Source organism: Littorina saxatilis, linkage group LG17 (genome assembly GCF_037325665.1).
Source record: "Littorina saxatilis isolate snail1 linkage group LG17, US_GU_Lsax_2.0, whole genome shotgun sequence".
Lineage (NCBI taxonomy): Eukaryota > Metazoa > Mollusca > Gastropoda > Littorinimorpha > Littorinidae > Littorina > Littorina saxatilis.
The window spans coordinates 22,020,856-22,041,837 of record NC_090261.1 but is presented as its reverse complement, the minus strand read 5'-3'; the positions used below and the strand labels follow the sequence as shown (position 1 = coordinate 22,041,837).

The 20,982-nt window shown below is 40.0% G+C and overlaps 2 protein-coding genes and 1 long non-coding RNA gene across 4 annotated transcripts; 2 read left to right on the top strand and 1 right to left on the bottom strand.

Moving 5' to 3' along the window:
• The first annotated feature begins 29 nt into the window (after positions 1–29).
• LOC138952062 (cyclin-dependent kinase 2-interacting protein-like) lies at positions 30–4,891 on the top strand. Of its 2 annotated transcripts, none has more exons than XM_070323634.1 (5): positions 30–198; positions 499–667; positions 1,178–1,298; positions 2,440–2,560; positions 3,366–4,891. In XM_070323634.1, exons 1-5 carry the CDS (start codon positions 159–161, stop codon positions 3,563–3,565), a joined length of 651 nt encoding a protein of 216 aa, XP_070179735.1. In that variant the 5' UTR covers positions 30–158; the 3' UTR covers positions 3,566–4,891. The 2 variants fall into 2 exon arrangements, with proteins under 2 accessions (XP_070179735.1, XP_070179734.1); XM_070323633.1 differs by having other exon boundaries at positions 496–667.
• A 365-nt stretch (positions 4,892–5,256) lies between these two features.
• On the bottom strand, positions 5,257–14,922 carry LOC138952061 (ribokinase-like). The gene is made up of 8 exons (XM_070323632.1): positions 14,811–14,922; positions 12,701–12,833; positions 12,102–12,165; positions 11,545–11,607; positions 11,067–11,231; positions 8,465–8,556; positions 6,844–7,029; positions 5,257–6,303 (listed from the first exon to the last, which is right to left on the bottom strand). The coding sequence occupies exons 1-8, from the start codon at positions 14,852–14,854 to the stop codon at positions 6,112–6,114; spliced, it is 939 nt and encodes a 312-aa protein (XP_070179733.1). The 5' UTR covers positions 14,855–14,922; the 3' UTR covers positions 5,257–6,111.
• Positions 14,923–17,470: 2,548 nt separating this feature from the next.
• LOC138952060 (uncharacterized) lies at positions 17,471–20,937 on the top strand. Its single transcript, XR_011451292.1, has 2 exons — positions 17,471–17,657; positions 18,832–20,937. It is a non-coding gene; the product is annotated as an uncharacterized lncRNA (long non-coding RNA).
• The last annotated feature ends 45 nt before the right edge of the window (positions 20,938–20,982 follow it).

The following is a 20,982-nucleotide window of genomic DNA, read 5'->3' as shown; positions in this document are numbered from 1 at the left end:
CCTTGCTAAAACCGGAAGTAGCAGACGACAAACACCACACGCTTGAAGAAGTTTAACACTCATTCTTTCCAGACTAAAAACTTGAAGAGGGACGTTAAGTTTGACATCTAATGACTGATTATTTCATTTAATCTTCCACCACAAGACAGTGTCATATAATGGCTGAAAGTGAACAGTTTTCTCCTTGCAAATCACCGGGTAAGAGACATTTCTAGCCGCGAGAACAAATCAAATGTGTATGAACAAATGTGTATGAACAAATGTGTGTGTGGGTGTGTGCGTGCGTGCGTATGTGTGTGTGTGTGTGTTTAATCAACACTTCGCCTTTTCTTTTTTGGTCTTGATTTTTTCGTTAAACTTTTTCTGTTATCATTGCATTGCATACTTAATATTTACAGAGGACTTTTGAAGTTACCATCCGTGTATCTTTGCATTTTTGTAAGCGACAAAAGAACATATTATTTTGTGCATTGTATAAATATTGATCACTGTTAGCAGCACAGGGGAAGGAGTTCAAGAAGCCGAGTCAGCACAGCGTAACAGGACATCTCCGCAAGCTGAAAGACATGGCGGCAGATGTGCACAACACGCTAGAGAAATGGGAATCATTCAACGCCAAGGGAAGCTCCATCCTCAGTGACATTGTCAACACCAGGCTGGAGTACATGTAAGTCAACAATCATTGATAACATACTATCACTTCATTAGTGTTGTGAGTGTAATTAAATTCCACCTTGAGGACATTGAAGTCATACAATATTAAGGGAAACTCCATCACCACTATCAAGTCTTCATAACAGCAACAAAATCAATTATTCAACTTGTGTCATTAAATGATGATGCACACTGACGAATTGGAAGTCGTTAAATGATGGGGTGGGGGACTTGTTTCTACTTGACATTGTTAAAACATGTCCCGGGTTAAGCCGCCTACAATCAGAAATAAACATTAGGACTTTGGAGTATTGATTTTTCATAGGGTGCTGAATACAGGAAGCATCCCTTCTCTTCTTCAAAGAAGTTTCTTTACTACGTACATGTACAATTCTCTCTCTCTCTCTCTTATTTCTCTCTTTCTATCTCTCGATCTCATTCTTCTCTCACACACATGCGGGCACACGCACACACACACACACACACTTATTATTTGACATTTTATTGATTGATCAATGGGCAGCTACCAGCAAAGTTCAGAGGAGGGTGAAGAGGGGGGAGACAAAAACAAGATTGACATTGTCAGCCTGTCATCAAAGCTGGACCCAAAATGTGACGCACTGCATCAAGTCTGTCAATCTATGGTTAGTAGCAGACACCTCAGATTCAATCAATCAATCAATCAATGAGTCTTATATCGCGCATATTCCGTGGGTACAGTTCTAGGCGCTCTGCAGTGATGCCGTGTGAGATGAAATTTTATACGGCCAGTAGATTGCAGCCATTTCGGCGCATATTTACCTTTCACGGCCTATTATTCCAAGTCACACGGGTATAGGTAGACAATTATTAACTGTGCCTAAGCAATTTTGCCAGGAAAGACCCTTTTGTCAATCGTGGGATCTTTAACGTGCACACCCAATGTAGTGTACACACATGCATTACTTTCTTCATCTCAAGCATATTCAAAAGAGACCATTTAGGACAGAGAATTCTCTTAGATTTAGTGTGCGGGGGAAATGAAGAGTTTGTATCCCTGGGAGAGGCAAGCTATGTTCAAATGAATTGACAAACCAGCTATTCTGCCTTACAAAGATGACTTATTTATTATATACACCATCTTGAAATTACTTAGTCTTTTAATATGCGATGAAACTGCTAAACTCGACATGCCATGACCATGGTTGGTAGGCGAAGTAGAAAGAATGCTGGTTGTCTTCTTTGTATACGAGGGTAAATTTATCAAACTGGCATAATAATTGTCATGCAGAGTTTTTGTTTAAGCAGGTGGGATTATTTGGGGATGAGCAAAGGGTAAAAAAGCTGTTCGTGAGTGTGGATAATTGTAAACCACATGTACACATTTATTTGCAAATCTGTAGCTGATGAAGGCAGTCGTGCAACTTCACTGCAGTGGAATCTCCCATAACGACCCCTCCTAATAACCATCAGGCTAATAACCTAATACCCCCCTCCCCCGTTTTCTGGGCACATATCCTTTTTGCACTGTATCTGACCGTTGAATGGCAACACCACCCTTTTTCTGATGACCGACCTACCAACAAAGGGTCAGTAACAACCCCAAAAAATGCAACCCTGAAAACTGCTGGATCTCTTGACCTCATTACTTCATATTTGGTGTACATTACCTTCAGCTTATGCATGACAAGTCCACTAAGTGGCAAGTTTGTAGGTTGTGGGTACCCAGTTGCATTTTTGTAGGTCACCTGTACAAACCTTTGGGTGAAGTTTTGATGTGCACCATTCTGTTGTTCTGTGCTACAGGAGGGAGCTGTGACCAAGCTTGCATCCCTGGCATCCACGGCCAGAGGACTCCACTCTCTTTGCCAACACAGAGACGAGGCCGATGACATCCTTGGTGTCACGTGGACAATCCACAACTTTGGTCAGTCAATAAAGATTCTTTCTGTTCAGTAGATACATTGTGTGGTTAATTTTTTTCATTTAAAGCTCTCCTTTTTTCTCAGATTTTCTCTTGATACACCCCCATTTTAAGACTTTCCGTTATTTAACCTGACCTCCCATGATAATTAGGAGACATTATGACATGTGGACTGTGTATATCGCTTTAGTTGGACTTCAGAAATGTATAGCCTGAAATGTGACACATTGTTAACTGGTTTAATATAATTTCCAAACCCTTCTGCTGTCACAGTTGTAGATTATTTTCCAGACCAGTTTTGCATTTACTGGGGTATTTTTTCTCCTTCTATATTCGTTCACTGTGAGGAGTTTTCACATTGAAACTATGGCTAAATCAAGAATGAGAATTTAATTGACATTTTGTCAAGTTTTGACTGTTTTCCTTGCCGGAGATCAGATCTAAAACATATGAAGACAAGTTGGTTTTTTTTTTTTTTTTTTTAATTCTCTTTTGGTGAAGTTTTTTTTTTTATTTATTTTTTTTTACATACATATAATTCTGTACATTACAGGACATCACTTAACCAAAAGGAAGACAAGTTTGTTTCATTTGTCTCATAATTATTTGTTTGCTGTCCACAATAAATACCATCAATGCACTTGTGAATGTTGTGTTTTGTCAAAAATTAAACATTCCACTAAATAACTTTTCTTGTTTTTAGATTCAGATTACTTGAGTAAGGTAGAGTTAAGTGAATTTTACTTATTGTTACAACTTTAAAAGTTTTGCCTTTACAGTACATGAATTGTTTTTGTTTTTGTTTTAGTTGAAGCATTCAAAGCTTTGCATTCCATGTACGCCAAGGAGCTACATTTGAAAACAGAAATTGCGAAGACAGTTGCTCTTGCTGAAACGAGGGAATCACTGATGTTTTATTCAGCAGCATGGATGCATCAGCCGTACATTGACAGCCAAATGATGGTCAAAGCCGTGCTGATGGAGACTGGACATCAGCCTGTGACCTAATCGCCTTGGTGTCTTGTTGGACATCAGCCTGTGACATGGTTGCCTATGTGTCACACTGGACATCAGCCTGTGACCTAATCGCCTAGGTGTCACACTGGACATCAGCCTGTGACAGACAGACAGACAGACAGAGACAGACACAGACAGAGACACTTGGAGAGGACAGCACGTTTCGCCCTGCAGTCCGAACTGACGATCTAACAGCGAACGACAAGAAGAAGACAAGAGACACACACAGACAGACAGACAGACAAATGTCGCTGAATTAGGACAGAATGTTCAAAGAACAAATTATCTATATGTGTGTGTGTGTGTGAATAAACATACTGTTTAGAGACTGGCTGCTTGGAGCAAGGTAGCTAACATACTTCAGAGCAGATACCTTTGGCATGTCGCGTAAAGAGTTCACTCCCCTTCATTCTCACTGCACACTTTCCAACATGAAGAACGTGTGGCAGAAGTATTTAGATTATTACATTTGATACATGGAAAGAAAATAAATAATAGTCATTTATACAAAGAATAAGATATCATTAATGTCTTGCAAGTGGACACAAATTTGGAACTACATGTACTTTATGTAACATTCCTGATCAGTGGCGACCTAAAACATTAAGCATACGCAATCAACAATCTTAATTAACATGCTCTCAATTTTGCATCAAATCAACACTGTTAATACATATATTTTTCCCCCTGATATCAAAACAGTAATACTGATTCTGAAAACAGACATTCAGGCTGAACTGACAACCATTTTTTCTTTAAAATAAAGAAGTGTCATAATCATATAAAACCGTATACAATCTATTGAGGAGAAAAACACCAATGTTTGAATCAATAGAAAAAATATAAAGAGAGGAACCACATATTCAGTTTTCAACATAGAATAACTGAGCAAATAATTATTTATCAACAGTTTTTAAAGGTACAAGTACCCTCTTTCTATTGTAAATAATCATGCCAGCCATCACAGACGTGTCCACGCTTTTACATTTGATGAGCGCATTTTTTCACTTGGACTCATTTCAAAAAGTTTTGCTTTGTGTGCTGTGTAGGAACTACATGCATTGCTGAATAAATGTTGTCAAAGATTAACAGAGGTGCCAGTCACAAAAATAGTTCCACCAAACAAATCCTAGTCTGCACAGAAAGCAGCCAGTGTGTAGATGTTTGGTATGTGTGCAAGCAGATGGCTGCTTTTATCTCGCGTGAAAGCCTGGATGGACAGGTATGTAGTGTTGTACATGTTCCCTTACACAAGAAGAAAAGTATCTTTAAAATGTGTTATGTGTCGAGTATTTGCTGCCTCATTTTAATTATTCACAATAACATGGGTGGGAGTTCCTCCGTCTCAGACGGATTTCCGTCTCAGAGAAATTTTGACAATTTTTTTTTTTTTTTTTTGCGCCCTCATTGATAGTCATCTCATACTGTGTTATGCCAAATGGACTGATAGTGCACTTTTTGTTGTTTCTAATGCTTGCCAGGTCCCTAAAATTTTTAGTTTTTGTTACTTTTTGTATCTCCAACAAGGTTCTTATTTATCAGAATTAAACTCAGGAGAGGCCAGAGAAACCCTTTTAAATTCATAAAATTCGTTTTCGGCCGGGGGCCTTCGCGGCCCCTGGACCCCGGCCTTAAAAAAAGTTCAGTCTTGGAACAATTTTGGGCTCCCACCCATGCAATAATACATGAACTGTAAATCACATGTCAAATGCCCTTGTACAATATTCACGTCAAATGCCCTTATAAAATAATCATGTCACAAACTCAAAAAGATAGATAAATGGTAAAAGTGAGAGAAATGACCAGACATTCATGTCATTAAAGAACAGTGAAAGCAGGGTAAACTGCAATACCCAGAAAATGTTCAATTAAAAACAATATCAATGATCGAACAAGCAATATTTAGTAATACAATTTGCTGTGAAATTTACAAAAAAAGTTAAAAAGTTGAAGATGCAACTCTTATACATGTATCGACATTAAATAAATGTGAAATTAGATATTTAATTTTAAGCACACACACATTCAGGCTGCCCCTGAACCTGACATTTGCCTTAGTTAAAGAACTGGAGCATACATATTATTTTGCAATGTTTTAAAATAGTTATATGATTCATTGCTAATGAATAAGTCAACTGAATTACCACTCTAAAAAAATCAAAACCTTTGCAAATAAGCTTGCATCCTTTTTTGATTACCAGCCATTTCATAAAGAAAAGAAAAATCAGCATGAAATGAAAATCTTAAAAGTGAATATGCAAGTACATGTATACAAAATCGCAGCACAGCTGAACATTTGAATTTACAGGACTTCATCAAGGTTGGGAAACTAATTATACAACCACTATCATAATTTAATTTTCACTATTTTACGAGTGATTTGCTTGGTGCTATCACAAGGTCTGCAAGAAGCTGACTAGCACCAAGACCTGACTTTGGTAAACTAAATAAAATTATCAGCGATTTGTTAGCACTGCCATCATGTCTCTTGTTCTTTGACTGGACACAAGATTAGATTCCGGTCAACGCAAAATTTATCAGTGGTTTACTGGTGCAGCCATGAGGTCTTTCGGCAGTTGACTGGCTGTAGGAAAGCTGCTCTGTGTTCCCGCGGCCTGGCAGCTTATAGACGCCACTGTGTTTGCTCGTGTGACGGCATCCAGTAGGGGCAGGGTTGGCATGAGGGCTCTGTAGTATGCTAGTGCACCCAAAAAGGAATCGCCAGCTCCCTGTGAATGTGTTGCAAGATTATTAGTTCCCTTCTTATCTAAAAAAAAAATATATATACATGGTACAAATTGAATGTGCTGTGCACCAGTAAAATGAGGAATGCAATATACAAACTTTACCTCCTGAACTTGTTTTGTTTGCTTGTTTGCTTTTTTTAAGGTACACTTGGTGTACATGTTAACAGATATAATTCTGTTACAATATACAGGGTTATTCATTTCAAGAGTATTTGTCACAAGTGAATATACAAAGACACGTGTATAAAAAAAACACACACACACACGCTCACACACACTAAAACACACACACACACACAATGAGAGAGAGAGAGAGAGAGAGAGAGAGAGAGAGAGAGAGAGAGAGAGAGAGAACTCAGAACTTTATTACGAAAGAATAAAGGTTTTTAGGCTTAGCCTAATCTTCCAACCTGTCCATTTAACATGTACAGAGAATAATGGTAACGTAAGAGAAACAGACAGACAGACAGACAGACAGACAGATATACACACACACACACACACAGAAGGCAATGTACTGACCGTAGTATCCACAGCCTTGATGGAGGAGACCGGCACCAGCACACCGTCATGCTGCGCTGAGGTCAGCACGCTCCCCCTATCTCCCAGCGTGATGATTACAGTCTCACACCCTTTTCTGCGCAGCATCTCAGCTGCTCGCTGCGCACTGTCCACATCACTTAAAGTAACACCTGTCAACCACTCTGCCTGTAGAAAGAAATGGAAGCAAAACAAGTTTTTAGTCTAAGTTGCCATGGTATTTAATTAGATTTTGAGAAATAATAAAAGAAATTGTTGATAAAACATTAAATTGTGAGATGGGAAAGAGTGCGATATGCAAAACTTAGGTAAAAAACAGAAAACTAAAAACAAAACAAAATGTTCGACGCCACATGAACTTCTTGTAACCTTCACTGTGAATGTACATCTTCTAGGTTTACAGTGTTTGGACAGTACAGTGGAAATGCCATGTTAAGAAATGTTTTGTTGATAACCTCCGTAAATTACCCCCATTTTAAGACTCCCTCTCTTTCAAGACCTGATTTTCTCAACATTTGTGGAGGTCTCTTCTTCTTCTTCTTCTGCGTTCGTGGGCTGAAACTCCCACGTACACTCGTGTTTTTTGCACGAGTGGAATTTAACGTGTATGACCGTTTTTTACCCCGCCATTTAGGCAGCCATACGCCGTTTTCGGAGGAAGCATGCTGGGTATTTTCGTGTTTCTATAACCCACCGAACTCTGACATGGATTACAGGATCTTTTTCGTGCGCACTTGGTCTTGTGCTTGCGTGTACACACGGGGGTGTTCGGACACCGAGGAGAGTCTGCACACAAAGTTGACTCTGAGAAATAAATCTCTCGCCGAACGTGGGGATGAACTCACGCTGACAGCGGCCAACTGGATACAAATCCACCGCGCTACCGACTGAGCTACATCCCCGCCCCGTGGAGGTCTCTTAACCCTTTTCTGACGGGCTACGACTATAGTCGTAACAGCTAAACAGTCTCTACTGCCGGGCTACGAATATAAACGTAACAGCAAAACTCCGTACAAATCCACATCTCAGTCCATGTTTTCAGTGCATAAAAGTGTTTCAGTGGTTACTTCCCTTGACCACTTCCTGTGTTTTCCCGATCACGTTTAATTTGGAGCATTATCTGCCGAAAATGAATCGAAATCGAAGATTTTCTTTACAATAGGTTGTGAGAGAGCTCCAACTTGACTCTGATAGTGACATTGAAGACGACGATGATATTGAAGAAGCAGAAATAGACGATTCGGAGGAATTAGTGCACGGTGTTAAAGTTACGATGGACGACTCGAATGAACCACAGCCCAGCACAAGTGATGAACGGTTAGTTATTTGCTTTTATTTGAAGTTATCCATTTTTTGGCTGTTTCTAAAAGGCAGTCTCAGGCAAGCATGATTGCTAGATAAAGGCTGTGTCAGTCAGAAAAGGGTTAAAGGGGTGTTTCACTGTACATCATAACTAAACTCCACGGTCTCTACCTATTTGAATACTGGAAGAAAGAATAAGGAGACGTGAATGTCACAGAATGGAAAAAACTGCTTTAGACAGATATGCAACTTGGTGCTGTTGTTATCATTGTGATTGTTGTTACTGAATAAAATCACTCACCTCACTCTCATTTGCACACAAGATATCACAGGATGTGTAAAAGTCTGCATCCAGATTTTCTGCTGCTGGCGCAGGGTTGAAAATGGTGAATACTAAAACAAAAAAGCCGATAAAATCACATCAATATTCATACAGACAGTAGATACATGCTACTAGGATTTCATTGGCTAATGGTGTTTACATTGGTGTTGGCTGCACAAATGGTTTTGTGTGAACATACTGTTTGTGTTTATTTTCTGTTTTATGAATGTCTTGTGATGTCTGTGTTCCCTCGCGCACAAGTGCTAGAGAAAGAGCGCAACAGGAGCAAAAACCAAAATGTTGATTACTTGTATCAATTTGTGTGCATGCCAACTCGCATTCACACATGCCGAATTACTTGTGTAAATATGTACAAAATAAAATGAGAATATCATTTATTAGTAATATTGTACACACAGAAGCTATAGACTGAACATACACACATAATTCAAGGCTTGAAATGCTACACAACAAAACAGGAGAACATAGTGTTGTGGACTTTTGAGCCAAGGTATGCACTCCCTTTCAGAAGATATGTAACAAGAGGCGAAGCCTTCAAGGCTCACGTAAGAAATCGACAAACAGTAACACAAACTCAATCACTCCGTCACACATACACACACACACACAAACACACACACACAGTAAGCATAGGTGACACTGTGCAAGAAAGCGAGACACTAGATCTAGATCTAGCCTACTTAAGCCTGTCCTTAATTGAGCCCGTAGTCGACTACACGAAGCTTCGCAAAGTCTTAATACCAAAAACCCGCAGCTACGGCGTGGTACTTTGACCCCAACATCGCTTCTCAAGTTTTGACATGCGAAGCTTCGCCGTAGCTCGCAACGAAGTTGTTGGTTTTTTTGTGTAAGAAGAGTGCTTTTTGATTCAAGATGGACGACGAAATCAGACTCAATACCAAAGTGAAGAATGCACTTATCGACTTTGGTCGATATCGACTAACCTCCTACCTGTATTATTTCATACTGCGATGCATTGACATGTCGAATGAAACTCGAAATCCCAGCGCTCACGCCAACTGGTCCCGGCCGTGCTCAGTCAACGAAATAGAACACATACAATTAACTTACGTCATCATCAAGTACGTAAAGTACAATTTGTGACGTAAAGTACTCAGAAAGAAGCACACCACGCGCTGGTCGAGACTACGTGCATGCGCTTTCTGACTAATAAGATTTGAGACGCCAAGACATGAAAAGATAACTCTCTTTTTCGCCATAGTGCCTTCCAACTAGTCTCGGCCCGCTCAAAATAATGAGCCAAAATGACCGAGACTTTCAGTAATTCCTTCGCGTGACGTCTAACCCTCTTACGCCATAATGTGACGTCTTCAAATGACGAAATGTTAAAGTTTCTACCACAGACATACACACGCACACACGCACACACACACACAAACGCACAGACAGACAAAGTTACGATCGCATAGGCTACACTTACGTGAGCCAAAAATGAGAACCAAATCTATGCAATCTGGCGCATTCTGGGTGCAACTTCGAGCGAATGAGAGATAAGGGTAACAGACTTAAGCCTGTTCTTAACTGGGCGAAGTCGACTACACAAAGTAGACTTCGCGAAGCTGGCTGCACAAAGCTTTAGCACTGAGTGTTCGGTATAATTTGAGTAGTCTTTGGGAAGTAGACTTCGGGCTCAACTAAGGACTGCCGTGGGCTTTTAGTATGAGTTATTTCTAATATGCTGACTGTTAGCAAATGATAAGACATGTCAAGAAAAAAGATATCAAGCATGAGCCTTTTAGGCAAATGCTGATATCGTTTGTGAGACATGTCTGTTATCATTTGCTAACAGTCAGCATATTAGAAATAACGGTTTTATTACCGTTTAATTCGACCAAAAGAAATTTCGAAGCGACCCCGCGAATTAGACAGGACAGCCGCAATGGGAACTGGAGCGCTCCTGCCTGATTATGCCTGTCAGTCAAAGAATGCTCGTGACCTGGGTCAACCAATCAGAGTAACACGCCTTACGTGATGAATATTCACAGGTCAAATGCGTTTGACACACATGCGTTTCGGTTGATTCGCTTTTTCTTGTTGAAAAGAGAGCGGCAGATTTAGAACCGACTCCAGACGGATGGGAAATGACGTAAAGATACATTTGACGTAAAGCGAGTGACCCAATTTCACTTGATTTTTCGAACTTTGATAATTTAGATTTCAAGTGAGCGAGTCGGCATTGCATACTCAGAGGATTCGCGGTGCCTCGCTGTTCCGTAAAGCACCCACCGACAAAACTCGCTTTTCGGTATTTTTTAGATAAAGAGAGTATTATCTGACAGCATTTGAAGTGTCATTCTTTAGAATAAATCACACTGATATTGCTGATTTAAATTTTTACTTTGTCTTGTTCATTTTTAGCTTGATAAACAAAAAGGGTCCCTGCCTGAACGTTATAACATTTAGAGGGTCACCTAGAACCCGTCCTGATTGGTCAAAAAGCCATATGGGGCACTGAATTGGTAATAAGAGGTGATAAACAGGCTTTCAATAGCTGAGGATTTCAAGGACTGATAACTCCATCTCACAAAGACAAACTGACCCCCGCTGGACTTTGCCAGCTTCAGTGCAGCCAGTGAGGTGGCCTGGGGTACCTCCAGTTGACACAACACGACCTTGGCATTGCTGATCAACTCTGTTGCCTTGGCAACATCCCCCTCTGATAACAGCAGGTTGGCCCCGGCAACATAGACAATGGAATTCTGACCTGAAAATATATATACATCTTCTGTATGAATAAGTCAACGAGTCAACAACAAATTCATGAACAAATAAACGAATGAGTAAAATTAATTCAGTGTGATCAGCCTACATCTGTACATGTTCAATGTGGTGTTTTTCAGCTCATTAATGGCTTGGTTGTAGGTATGCTCCATGAGATGTTAATCACACGAGAAAAAAGCAGAACAAAAAGTCTCCACATCAGGTAGATAAAATTTTAAAAATAACAAAGGAATACAAACACACAAAAAACCCAGTCTGTACATATACTACTCAACTTAACCATTTTAGTCACTCACCATCTTCACTGACGATGATAGAAGCAACTCCTGATGAGGTTTCATCTGTTTGAGACACATGATCTGAGAAAAACAATATTTGACAAAGGATCAACACAGGCATTCTGAGCATCGAACACTAAATACGCTTACCAACTGCCTGTTTTGCTTTGCTTTCTTAGTTTTAAAACCATTTCTAAGGACAATACCAGAAACAGTAAACATATTCTGCATGCAAAAATAAATCTAAATTCAGATTTAAAATTTCCTTTACATAGCTTATTCAGTACAAAAACAATAATCGGATCTGCTTTTTTCTTCTGACATTTCTATAAGATAACGTGCGCTTGTTTAACTACATGAAGCGATGGAAAGAAATAAGTCTGAAAGATAACACATATTCAACACATACAGTAGGAGACCTACATAATTTATGTCTAAAGCCTAACATTATATGAGTGTAAAAATTACAAAGTGTCTACCAAAAGATATGTAAGGATAGGTCTAATATGCAAAATAACCAGCTGAAAATGCTGGCTATAACTAAGAGAAAAACAACGTAACAGAATAATGTTTACCTTTATTGACACCAACATTCTCGAAGTTTTCAAGTGTTTTGTCATCATAAAAATCTTTACCAAGCTGAAACAAAAAGAAAATTAATGCAAGTTAATGATCACAATCAATAAATAGTGCACACACACTGAAACAGTTTTAAACTGCTCTGAAAACAATCAAACATTGCTCTCATGCTTTCTCAAATATCTTTCCGCAGAAGGCTTTAGTGGGCAAGTCACAGTGCATGAAAATGCACCTCACAGTTCTTTACAACAGTATACACACAATTTTGTTTAAAATATATTTGAGCAAAGAACTTTTAGCTTGAACATTTTCGAATCAAAAGAAGTCTGACTGCCCATGTGACCCCGATAATGCATGTTTGGTTTCTGTGGCTTTAAAGATTACAGAATCAAAAACAAGCAAGATTAGTTATTGGAACATTTGATTACAGACAAAACGAAACCAGGGAACATTTGATTTTGTTTTGTCTATGATGGGAATGTTTACAATTAAATGTGTCAATGGCTTTTGATTCTTGATTTTGAAATATTCACATTCTATCTGTTTTTGTGTGTGTGTTTTTTTCTCAAACAATGCAGCATGGTTGATTACTGACCTTGCCCACCATGGCTGTCTTGGCACCGAGCTTTGCTGCCATCACACACTGGTTGGCTCCCTTGCCGCCAAAATCCATCAGGAATTTGTTGCCATGGATTGACTCCCCTGGCCGGGGCTGCCTCTGAGTGAAGCTGAAATGTTGCAAGCCATCTCTCACAAACAGGACCCTCTGTTTTCTGCTTACATTTTGACAGTTTAAACTTTGTACAGTTAAACCTGCCTTGGTGACAACCTGTCCATAACAAGCACTTGCCCACAACAACCACCCCAAAGAATCCTCCAACGAGGTTAGTTCTATATAATTCACATTTCCACAGAAACCACCTGTCTATAAATAATGACCCCTTTTGGCCGGTCCCTTGGCTGGTCATAATACAAAGTCTTGACTGTACAAACAAAATAAGTATATGCATGCGCATTTAAACATGATTTTTAACAGGGTTTTAACAGCAAACAAGAACAACCTGTTTGACTGCGAAACTATACAATTTTGTTTGTATTTTTCTTCAAATGATTAAATGTCATGCTGTATAACATCAGTTTGAAAACACGCTTTGAGGAAATGACAATTCAAAATTACTGCTTATCTCGTACACTACAGTATTCTCTTCTTCCTCTAGTTATGAAATAACAGCATTTAATTCAAAGGTCTCCAATCATCATTGCAGCATGATAACTTAACTCATATTTTTATACTGTACTAGTGTTTTGCCTCAAAAACTCTTTTACTTCTACAGTAAGATATAATATGTTCCCTTAAAATCAACAGTGAACATTCACACACAAAACTGTATCTTCATTTGTTTGTTGATCATTTGTTTATTGATCATTTGTTTGTTGATCATTTGTTTCAAGTTTGTTTGTTTGTTTACTATCGAAAGAGTACACTTGTACTAACTACTATATCTTTTCTATATCATATATATATATATATATATATATATATATACACACAAACAAATCTCTGACTGCAAATTAACTACAAAAACAAGAAGGGCAAAGCCCATACGACTCACATGCTTGACCTTGACCTTTACATGACCTTGACCTTCAGGGTCAAGGTCAAATAACTAAACCTAGCAATGACATCATACACTAAGAACTGCTTTACACATTTTTCCTACCAAAATACATGTGACCTTGACCCAAGGTCAAGGTCATCCAAGGTCATGCAACACAACGCTGTTAATTCAAGACATAGGAAGTACAATGGTGCTTATTGGCTCTTTCTACCATGAGATATGGTCACTTTTAGTGGTTCACTACCTTATTTTGGTCACATTTCATAAGGGTCAAAGTGACCTTGACCTTGATCATATGTGACCAAATGTGTCTCATGATGAAAGCATAACATGTGCCCCACATAATTTTTAAGTTTGAAACAGTTATCTTCCATAGTTCAGGGTCAAGGTCACTTCAAAATATGTATACAATCCAACTTTAAAGGACCCTTGCGACCTTGACCTTGAAGCAAGGTCAACCAAACTGGTGTCCAAAGATAGGGCTTACATTGCCCTGTATAGCATACATAGCTAAGGTTGCCATTCTCGATAACTTCAGAAAAAAATGCGAAAATGTGAAAAATTGTCGTTTTTAAGACAACAATTACGGCCCCTGTGACCTTGAACTTGAAGTGAGGTCAAGTTGCCGCACATGTTTTTTGAGATCTTGTAACCATACACCATCAGGCCACATCAGGTGTTGATAGACTTAATAGTGTCCAAGAAATATCCAACGTTAAAGTTTTCCGGACGGACGCCGGGACGGACGGACGGACGGACGGACGGACGACTCGGGTGAGTACATAGACTCACTTTTGCTTCGCATGTGAGTCAATAAGCAAACAAAAAGTAAGAGCAAAAGTGACATGTACACCGCACTTTATCAACACTCTATTATTCGCAGCAGTATCCTTGACCCATTTGATAAACAACATGCACAACATAGACGCCAGTTACCCTTGCTCCACCCATGATTCATACGGTGTCACAAAACACTATAAAATACGACATGCACTGCCTGTTAACAATAATTATGAACCTAAAGTCATTTCTACACGTTCTGACATAAGTGTAGCATCCGAAGTATGCTTCGTTTGGTAAACAAACCTGACTAAGTCACGCGTGCAGCCACCAACCACGACAACATCCATCTTGCTTGCGACAACGAGAGTTATTCGTGCACCCTATACTCACGTTACGTATCTCACGTGATCTGGTAACGTCTCTCAGACAGGTTTTTAGGTCAAAATGATTAGGGAAATATCCCAACAAAAGTGTAATGGGCAATTGCTATATATCTAGATATATACACGTATATTTATATATGATGCTGGTCACAGTTTGGAGTCCCTCTGGTTCTTCGTGTTTATTTTTTTATCAAATTCAAAATAATACTGATATAATTATGGTGATTGTCATTTAAGCTCTTACAATTACATGTACTTATTTTACACAACCAACATTTGAAGTTTTATCAATGTTGAAGATGTACAGTGGAACCTCCCTTTTAAGACCTCCCAATTTAAGACTCCCTCCCTTTTAAGACCTTGTTTTCTCAGACTTTCTGTTCATAACCTCTGTAAATTTACCCCCTTTTTAAGACCTGATTTTCTTAGATGTTTGGAGGTCTTAAAAGGAGGGTTTCACTGTATAAGGCCAAAAAAAAAAGGTCTGTTTACGGTAACATAGGGTGAAAAAATAGGATCGGTAGGTCGGCTTTTTTTTTTCTTTTTTTCTCCCCTCTCTATGATGTTTCACAGTTCATTTCTTCTCATCAATCCCTTTTTTTGCCCAACATAACTATAAACAGTACTTTGAGCTTACCTCCCTTCTGTCGTCTGCTGTTTGAGCGCAAACAGCTCTATTATTTTTGGATGCGTTTTTTTTTTTCAGACGATCCAAAAAAAAGATTAGGGTCGGGCCTAAAAACTAGGGTCGGTCGGGTTACCATAAACAGACCTATTTTTTTTTTTGGCCTAACGATATATGCCCCAAACAGGGGGGAAACTGACAAAAATTTGGGCTCCATTTTTTTTTATCCGAATAATAAATGGCTCAAATAAAATAACAATTTTTCTTTTTAACTTCCATGTTATTTTGCAAACATACTTTACAGAATGTGCAGATAATTTGTCTACAGGTACATATGTCATGAATTTTTTTTTTATCCAAGCGAAGCGAGCGAAGCGAGCGAAGCTAGGTTGGTCCCACACTAGAGTTGATTTCAACCAAATGATGTGTGTGTGTGTGTGTGTGTGTGTGTGTGTTAGAACCCCTAAAACTTTCACAGTTTTGACTCGACTACAACAAAAATTGGCACAGGCAATGTTATTGATCCCAGGAAGGTTTTAAGACATAAATCGTTTTGATCCGACATCGACAACGGCAGTTACAAGCGCTTCCAATTTCTAAGTCATAACAAAGAAGGAGGTCAAACCCAGGTCAAGAAGACAATCAAAACTCATGACGTCAAACTCATGACATCATTCTCTTCAACACAAGGAGCTGAATTCAAAATGTTATGACATCTTCCATGACGTCAAACTTGAGGATTCCATTTCCAAGCTAAAGTCTTTGTGTACATCAAATCTGGTAGCACGAGATGTTGTAAGAGACACCGTGAATTACTTGCAATCCTGGTGAGTTGGTTGATATGATGGACGACGACAACGACAACAACAACAACAACAACAACAACACCTCCACCACCAACAACAAAAAAACAACAACACCACCACCACCACTAACAACAACAACAACAACAACAACAACAACAACTACAACGACACCACCACCACAACCACCAACAACGAGATGTTGTAAGAGACACCGTGAATTACTTGCAATCCTGGTGAGTTGGTTGATATGATGGACGACGACAACAACAACAACACCTCCACCACCAACAACAAAAAAACAACAACACCACCACCACCACCACTAACAACAACAACAACAACAACAACAACTACAACGACACCACCACCACAACCACCAACAACAAAAATCCATTAAAAACCGTTATTTTCCATTTCTCAACCGATTTTTATGAACATTTGTGAAAAGGTCCGTTGTCCCTTACTGAAGATATCGAGATGTTGGACGAGACTTCGTTATTTACTTGTAATCAGGTAATCTAGGTGTACATCAAATCTCGTAGCACGAGATGTTGGACGAGACTTCGTCATTTGCTTGTAATCAGGTAATCTTGGTGTACATGAAATCTGGTAGCACGAGATGTTGGACGAGACTTCGTTATTTACTTGTAATCAGGTAATCTAGGTGTACATCATATCTCGTAGCACGAGATGTTGGACGAGACTTCGTCATTTGCTTGTAATCGTTCTCTCTCTCTCTCTCTCTCTCTCTCTGCCAAACATATATGCATTTACCATCCAAAGCACTGCATTTTCCGAGGAAAGATATCATCATAAACAGAGAGAGAGAGAGAGAGAGAGAGAGAGAGAGAGAGAGAGAGAGAGAGAGAGAGAGAGAGAGAGAGTAAACAAGTATGAAACAATAACAACAAAACAACAACAAGAACATTACACACAAAAAAGGACAGTATTGTCATCAAAACAACAACAACAACAAACACAACAGCCACAACAACAACCACAACAACTGACAAGATTTCTAGGTGTGGAACCTCTCTCTCTCTCTCCTCTCTCTCAATGATGGCTCCTTCGCTTGGGGTATGCAGTGCCAGGCACTGCACTTCTACTTAATTATTTAAACTCACAACGTCACTAACAAAATGTCATTTCTTAATTGAAGTTGCTTCCGGAAGGACTATCCGTCCGGCTGAGTGTGAAGCAGAGGATAGATGGCTGTTCCGCACCCATTTCCCGAAGCCTTTTCCTGCATCCACGGCCAGAGGACTCCACTCTCTTTGCCAACACAGAGACGAGGCCGATGACATCCTTGGTGTCACGTGGACAATCCACAACTTTGGTCAGTCAATAAAGATTCTTTCTGTTCATTAGATACATTGTGTGGTTAATTTTTTTCATTTAAAGCTCTCCTTTTTTGGCTCACGAAGTGTAGCCTATGCGATCGTAACTTTGTCTGTCTGTGCGTTGTGCGTATGTGTGTGCGTGTGTGTGTGTGTGTGTTTGTGCGTGTGTATGTCTGTGGTAGAAACTTTAACATTTCCGAGTCTATGTGTGAGTGGTTATCCAAGACTATGGATAAAGCTCGCATAAGATTACGTCACGGTCAAAAGTGTTTGACGTCAATTAATGCATCATGACGGCATGCCTCCCTGTAGTCTTTCTCTCTCGCGTGGTGTGTGTGGTCTCGGTCATTGTTATTTTGAGCGGGCCGAGACTATTTGGCAGTCGTGTCCCTGTAACTAGGCTACATGCAGACAGACTAGTGTCTCTCTTTCTTGCACAGTGTCACCTAAGCTTACTGTGTGTGTGGGTGTGTATGTGTGACGGAGTGATTGAGTTTGTGTTACTGTTTGTCTATTTCTTACGTGAGCCTTGAAGGCTTCGCCTCTTGTTCTCAGATTTTCTCTTGATACACCTCCATTTTAAGACTTTCCGTTATTAAACCTGACCTTCCATGATAATTAGGAGACATTATGACATGTGGACTGTGTATATCGCTTCAGTTGGACTTCAGAAATGTACAGTCTGAAATGTGGCACATTGTTAACTGGTTTAATATTTCCAAACCCTTCTGCTGTCACAGTTGTAGATTATTTTCCAGACCAGTTTTGCATTTACTGCCCAGGGTATTTTTTTTCTCCTTCTATATTCGTTCACTGTGAGGAGTTTTCAAATTGAAACTATGGCTAAATCAAGAATGAGAATTTAATTGACATTTTGTCAAGTTTTGACTGTTTTCCTTGCCGGAGATCAGATCAAAAATATATGAAGACAAGTTTCTTCCGTTTGTTTCATTTGTCTCATAATTATTTGTTTGCTGTCCACAATAAATACCATCAATGTACTTGTGAATGTTGTGTTTTGTCAAAAATTAAACATTCCACTAAATAACTTTTCTTGTTTTTTAGATTCAGATTACTTGAGTAAGGTAGAGTTAAGTAAATTTTACTTATTGTTACAACTTTAACAGTTTTGCCTTTACAGTACATGAATTGTTTTTGTTTTTGTTTCAGTTGAAGCATTCAAAGCTTTGCATTCCATGTACGCCAAGGAGCTACATTTGAAAACAGAAATTGTGAAGACAGTTGCTCTTGCTGAAACGAGGGAATCACTGATGTTTTATTCAGCAGCATGGATTCATCAGCCGTACATTGACAGCCAAATGATGGTCAAAGCCGTGCTGATGGAGACTGGACATCAGCCTGTGACCTAATCGCCTAGGTGTCTTGTTGGACATCAGCCTGTGACATGGTTGCCTATGTGTCACACTGGACATCAGCCTGTGACCTAATCGCCTAGGTGTCACACTGGACATCAGCCTGTGACATGGTTGCCTAGGCGTCTCACTGGACATCAGCCTGTGACCTAGTTGCCTGGGTGTCACACTGGACATCAGCCTGTGTCAGCCTGTGACATGGTTGCCTAGGTGTCTCACTGTACATCAGCCTGTGACTTAGTTGCCTGGACGTCTCACTGGACATCAGCCTGTGACATGGTTGCCTAGGTGTCTCATTGTACATCAGCCTGTGACCTAGTTGTCTCACTGTACATCAGCCTGTGACCTAGTTGCCTGGGTGTCACACTGGACATCAGCCTGTGACCTGGTTGCCTAGGTGTCTCACTGTACATCAGCCTGTGACTTAGTTGCCAAGGCGTCTCACTGGACATCAGCCTGTGACCTAGTTGCCTATGCGTCTCACTGGACATCAGCCTGTGACCTAGTTGCTTGGGTGTCACACTGGACATCAGCCTGTGACTAGTTGCCTGTGTGTCTCACTGGACATCAGCCTGTGACCTAGTTGCCTATGCGTCTCACTGGACATCAGCCTGTGACCTAGTTGCCTAGGCGTCTCACTGGACATTAGCCTGTGACATGGTTGCCTAGGCGTCTCACTGGACATCAGCCTGTGACATGGTTGCCTAGGCGTCTCACTGGACATCAGCCTGTGACATGGTTGCCTGGGTGTCACACTGGACATCAGCCTGTGACCTAGTTGCCTGGGTGTCACACTGGACATCAGCCTGTGACCTAGTTGCCTGGGTGTCACACTGGACATCAGCCTGTGACATGGTTGCCTTGGTGCCTTACTGGACATCAGCCTGTGACATGGTTGCCTAGGCGTCTCACTGGACATCAGCCTGTGACATGGTTGCCTAGGCGCCTCACTGGACATCAGCATGTGACATGGTTTTCTAGGTGTCGCACTGGACATCAGCCTGTGTCCTAATCGCCTGGGTGTCTTTTTGGACATTAGTCTGTGACTTAGTTGTTTCACTTTACAACAGGCTGTTTGTGACCTGCCTGTCATTTCGCAGCGAAAGCGTCCCAGGAACGTTTTACCACCGCGAGTGCGAAACAGGGGGCTAGCTAGTGCTCAGAAATATAAAAATGGCGACCGTAATGTTTAGCTTTTATTTCGAAGAAACTTTCTTTTGACAGTTATAGCGCATGAATAGCACCAATTAAGGGATGATGAAAAACTATTTTAACGCTAGATCTTTTTGAAGTAAACTTTGATTGTAAATGTTTCCGATTACGATCGTATTTTACGCCGTTGTCATCACAAATTTCTACACTATATTGATCAATGCCTGTTTCGTCTGTCAAACTCGATCGCACCTCTCATTCTGACATATCCTTCGCCATCTTGAAAGCACTTTCACAAAAGAATATCGTTTTCCAAGCAAAGAGAGCAACCAGCGAGGACATAGGGCTAGTTGGCTATGTGTCTCACTTGACATTAGTCTGTGACTTGGTTGCCTGGGTGTTTCACCAGTATTCAGTCCGTGACCTTTTTGTCTAACAGCCTCACTTGAGATGAGTCTGTGATCTAGTCATCTGACAGTCTCACTTAACAGTATGGAAACTACTTTTTTTTTAAGTTTGTCACGTGACATTACTCTGTGACCTAGTTATCTAGGTGTGACACCAATGCATTTTATGAGATTGACCTACTCATATGATTCTGGAAAATCAAAATGCAGTTGTGTTTGTGGTGATTCATTAACTTGATGTGGTGAGCTAGGGACGTGATGAATTGATCCAGCGTCATGTTTTCTTTCTTTTTTGAAACACTGTTTTCACCTCCTCAATAATCAAGCGTCTTGTTGAAATGTAAGGACCTCTGAATGTGTTTTATTATTTTGGTGTGAGTGTGGTTGTG

Excerpts from the sequence above, each read along its gene's own strand:
- LOC138952062 (XM_070323633.1), top strand. The coding sequence starts at position 159 with ATGGCTGAAAGTGAACAGTTTTCTCCTTGCAAATCACCGG. Across the intron at positions 668-1,177 it reads AACACCAGGCTGGAGTACAT|CTACCAGCAAAGTTCAGAGG; the intron begins GTAAGTCAACAA and ends ATCAATGGGCAG. Across the intron at positions 1,299-2,439 it reads ATCAAGTCTGTCAATCTATG|GAGGGAGCTGTGACCAAGCT; the intron begins GTTAGTAGCAGA and ends TCTGTGCTACAG.
- LOC138952061 (XM_070323632.1), bottom strand. The coding sequence starts at position 14,854 with ATGGATGTTGTCGTGGTTGGTGGCTGCACGCGTGACTTAGTCAG. Across the intron at positions 12,834-14,810 it reads TGCACGCGTGACTTAGTCAG|CTTCACTCAGAGGCAGCCCC; the intron begins GTTTGTTTACCA and ends GCAACATTTCAG. Across the intron at positions 12,166-12,700 it reads AGACAGCCATGGTGGGCAAG|CTTGGTAAAGATTTTTATGA; the intron begins GTCAGTAATCAA and ends TTTTTGTTTCAG.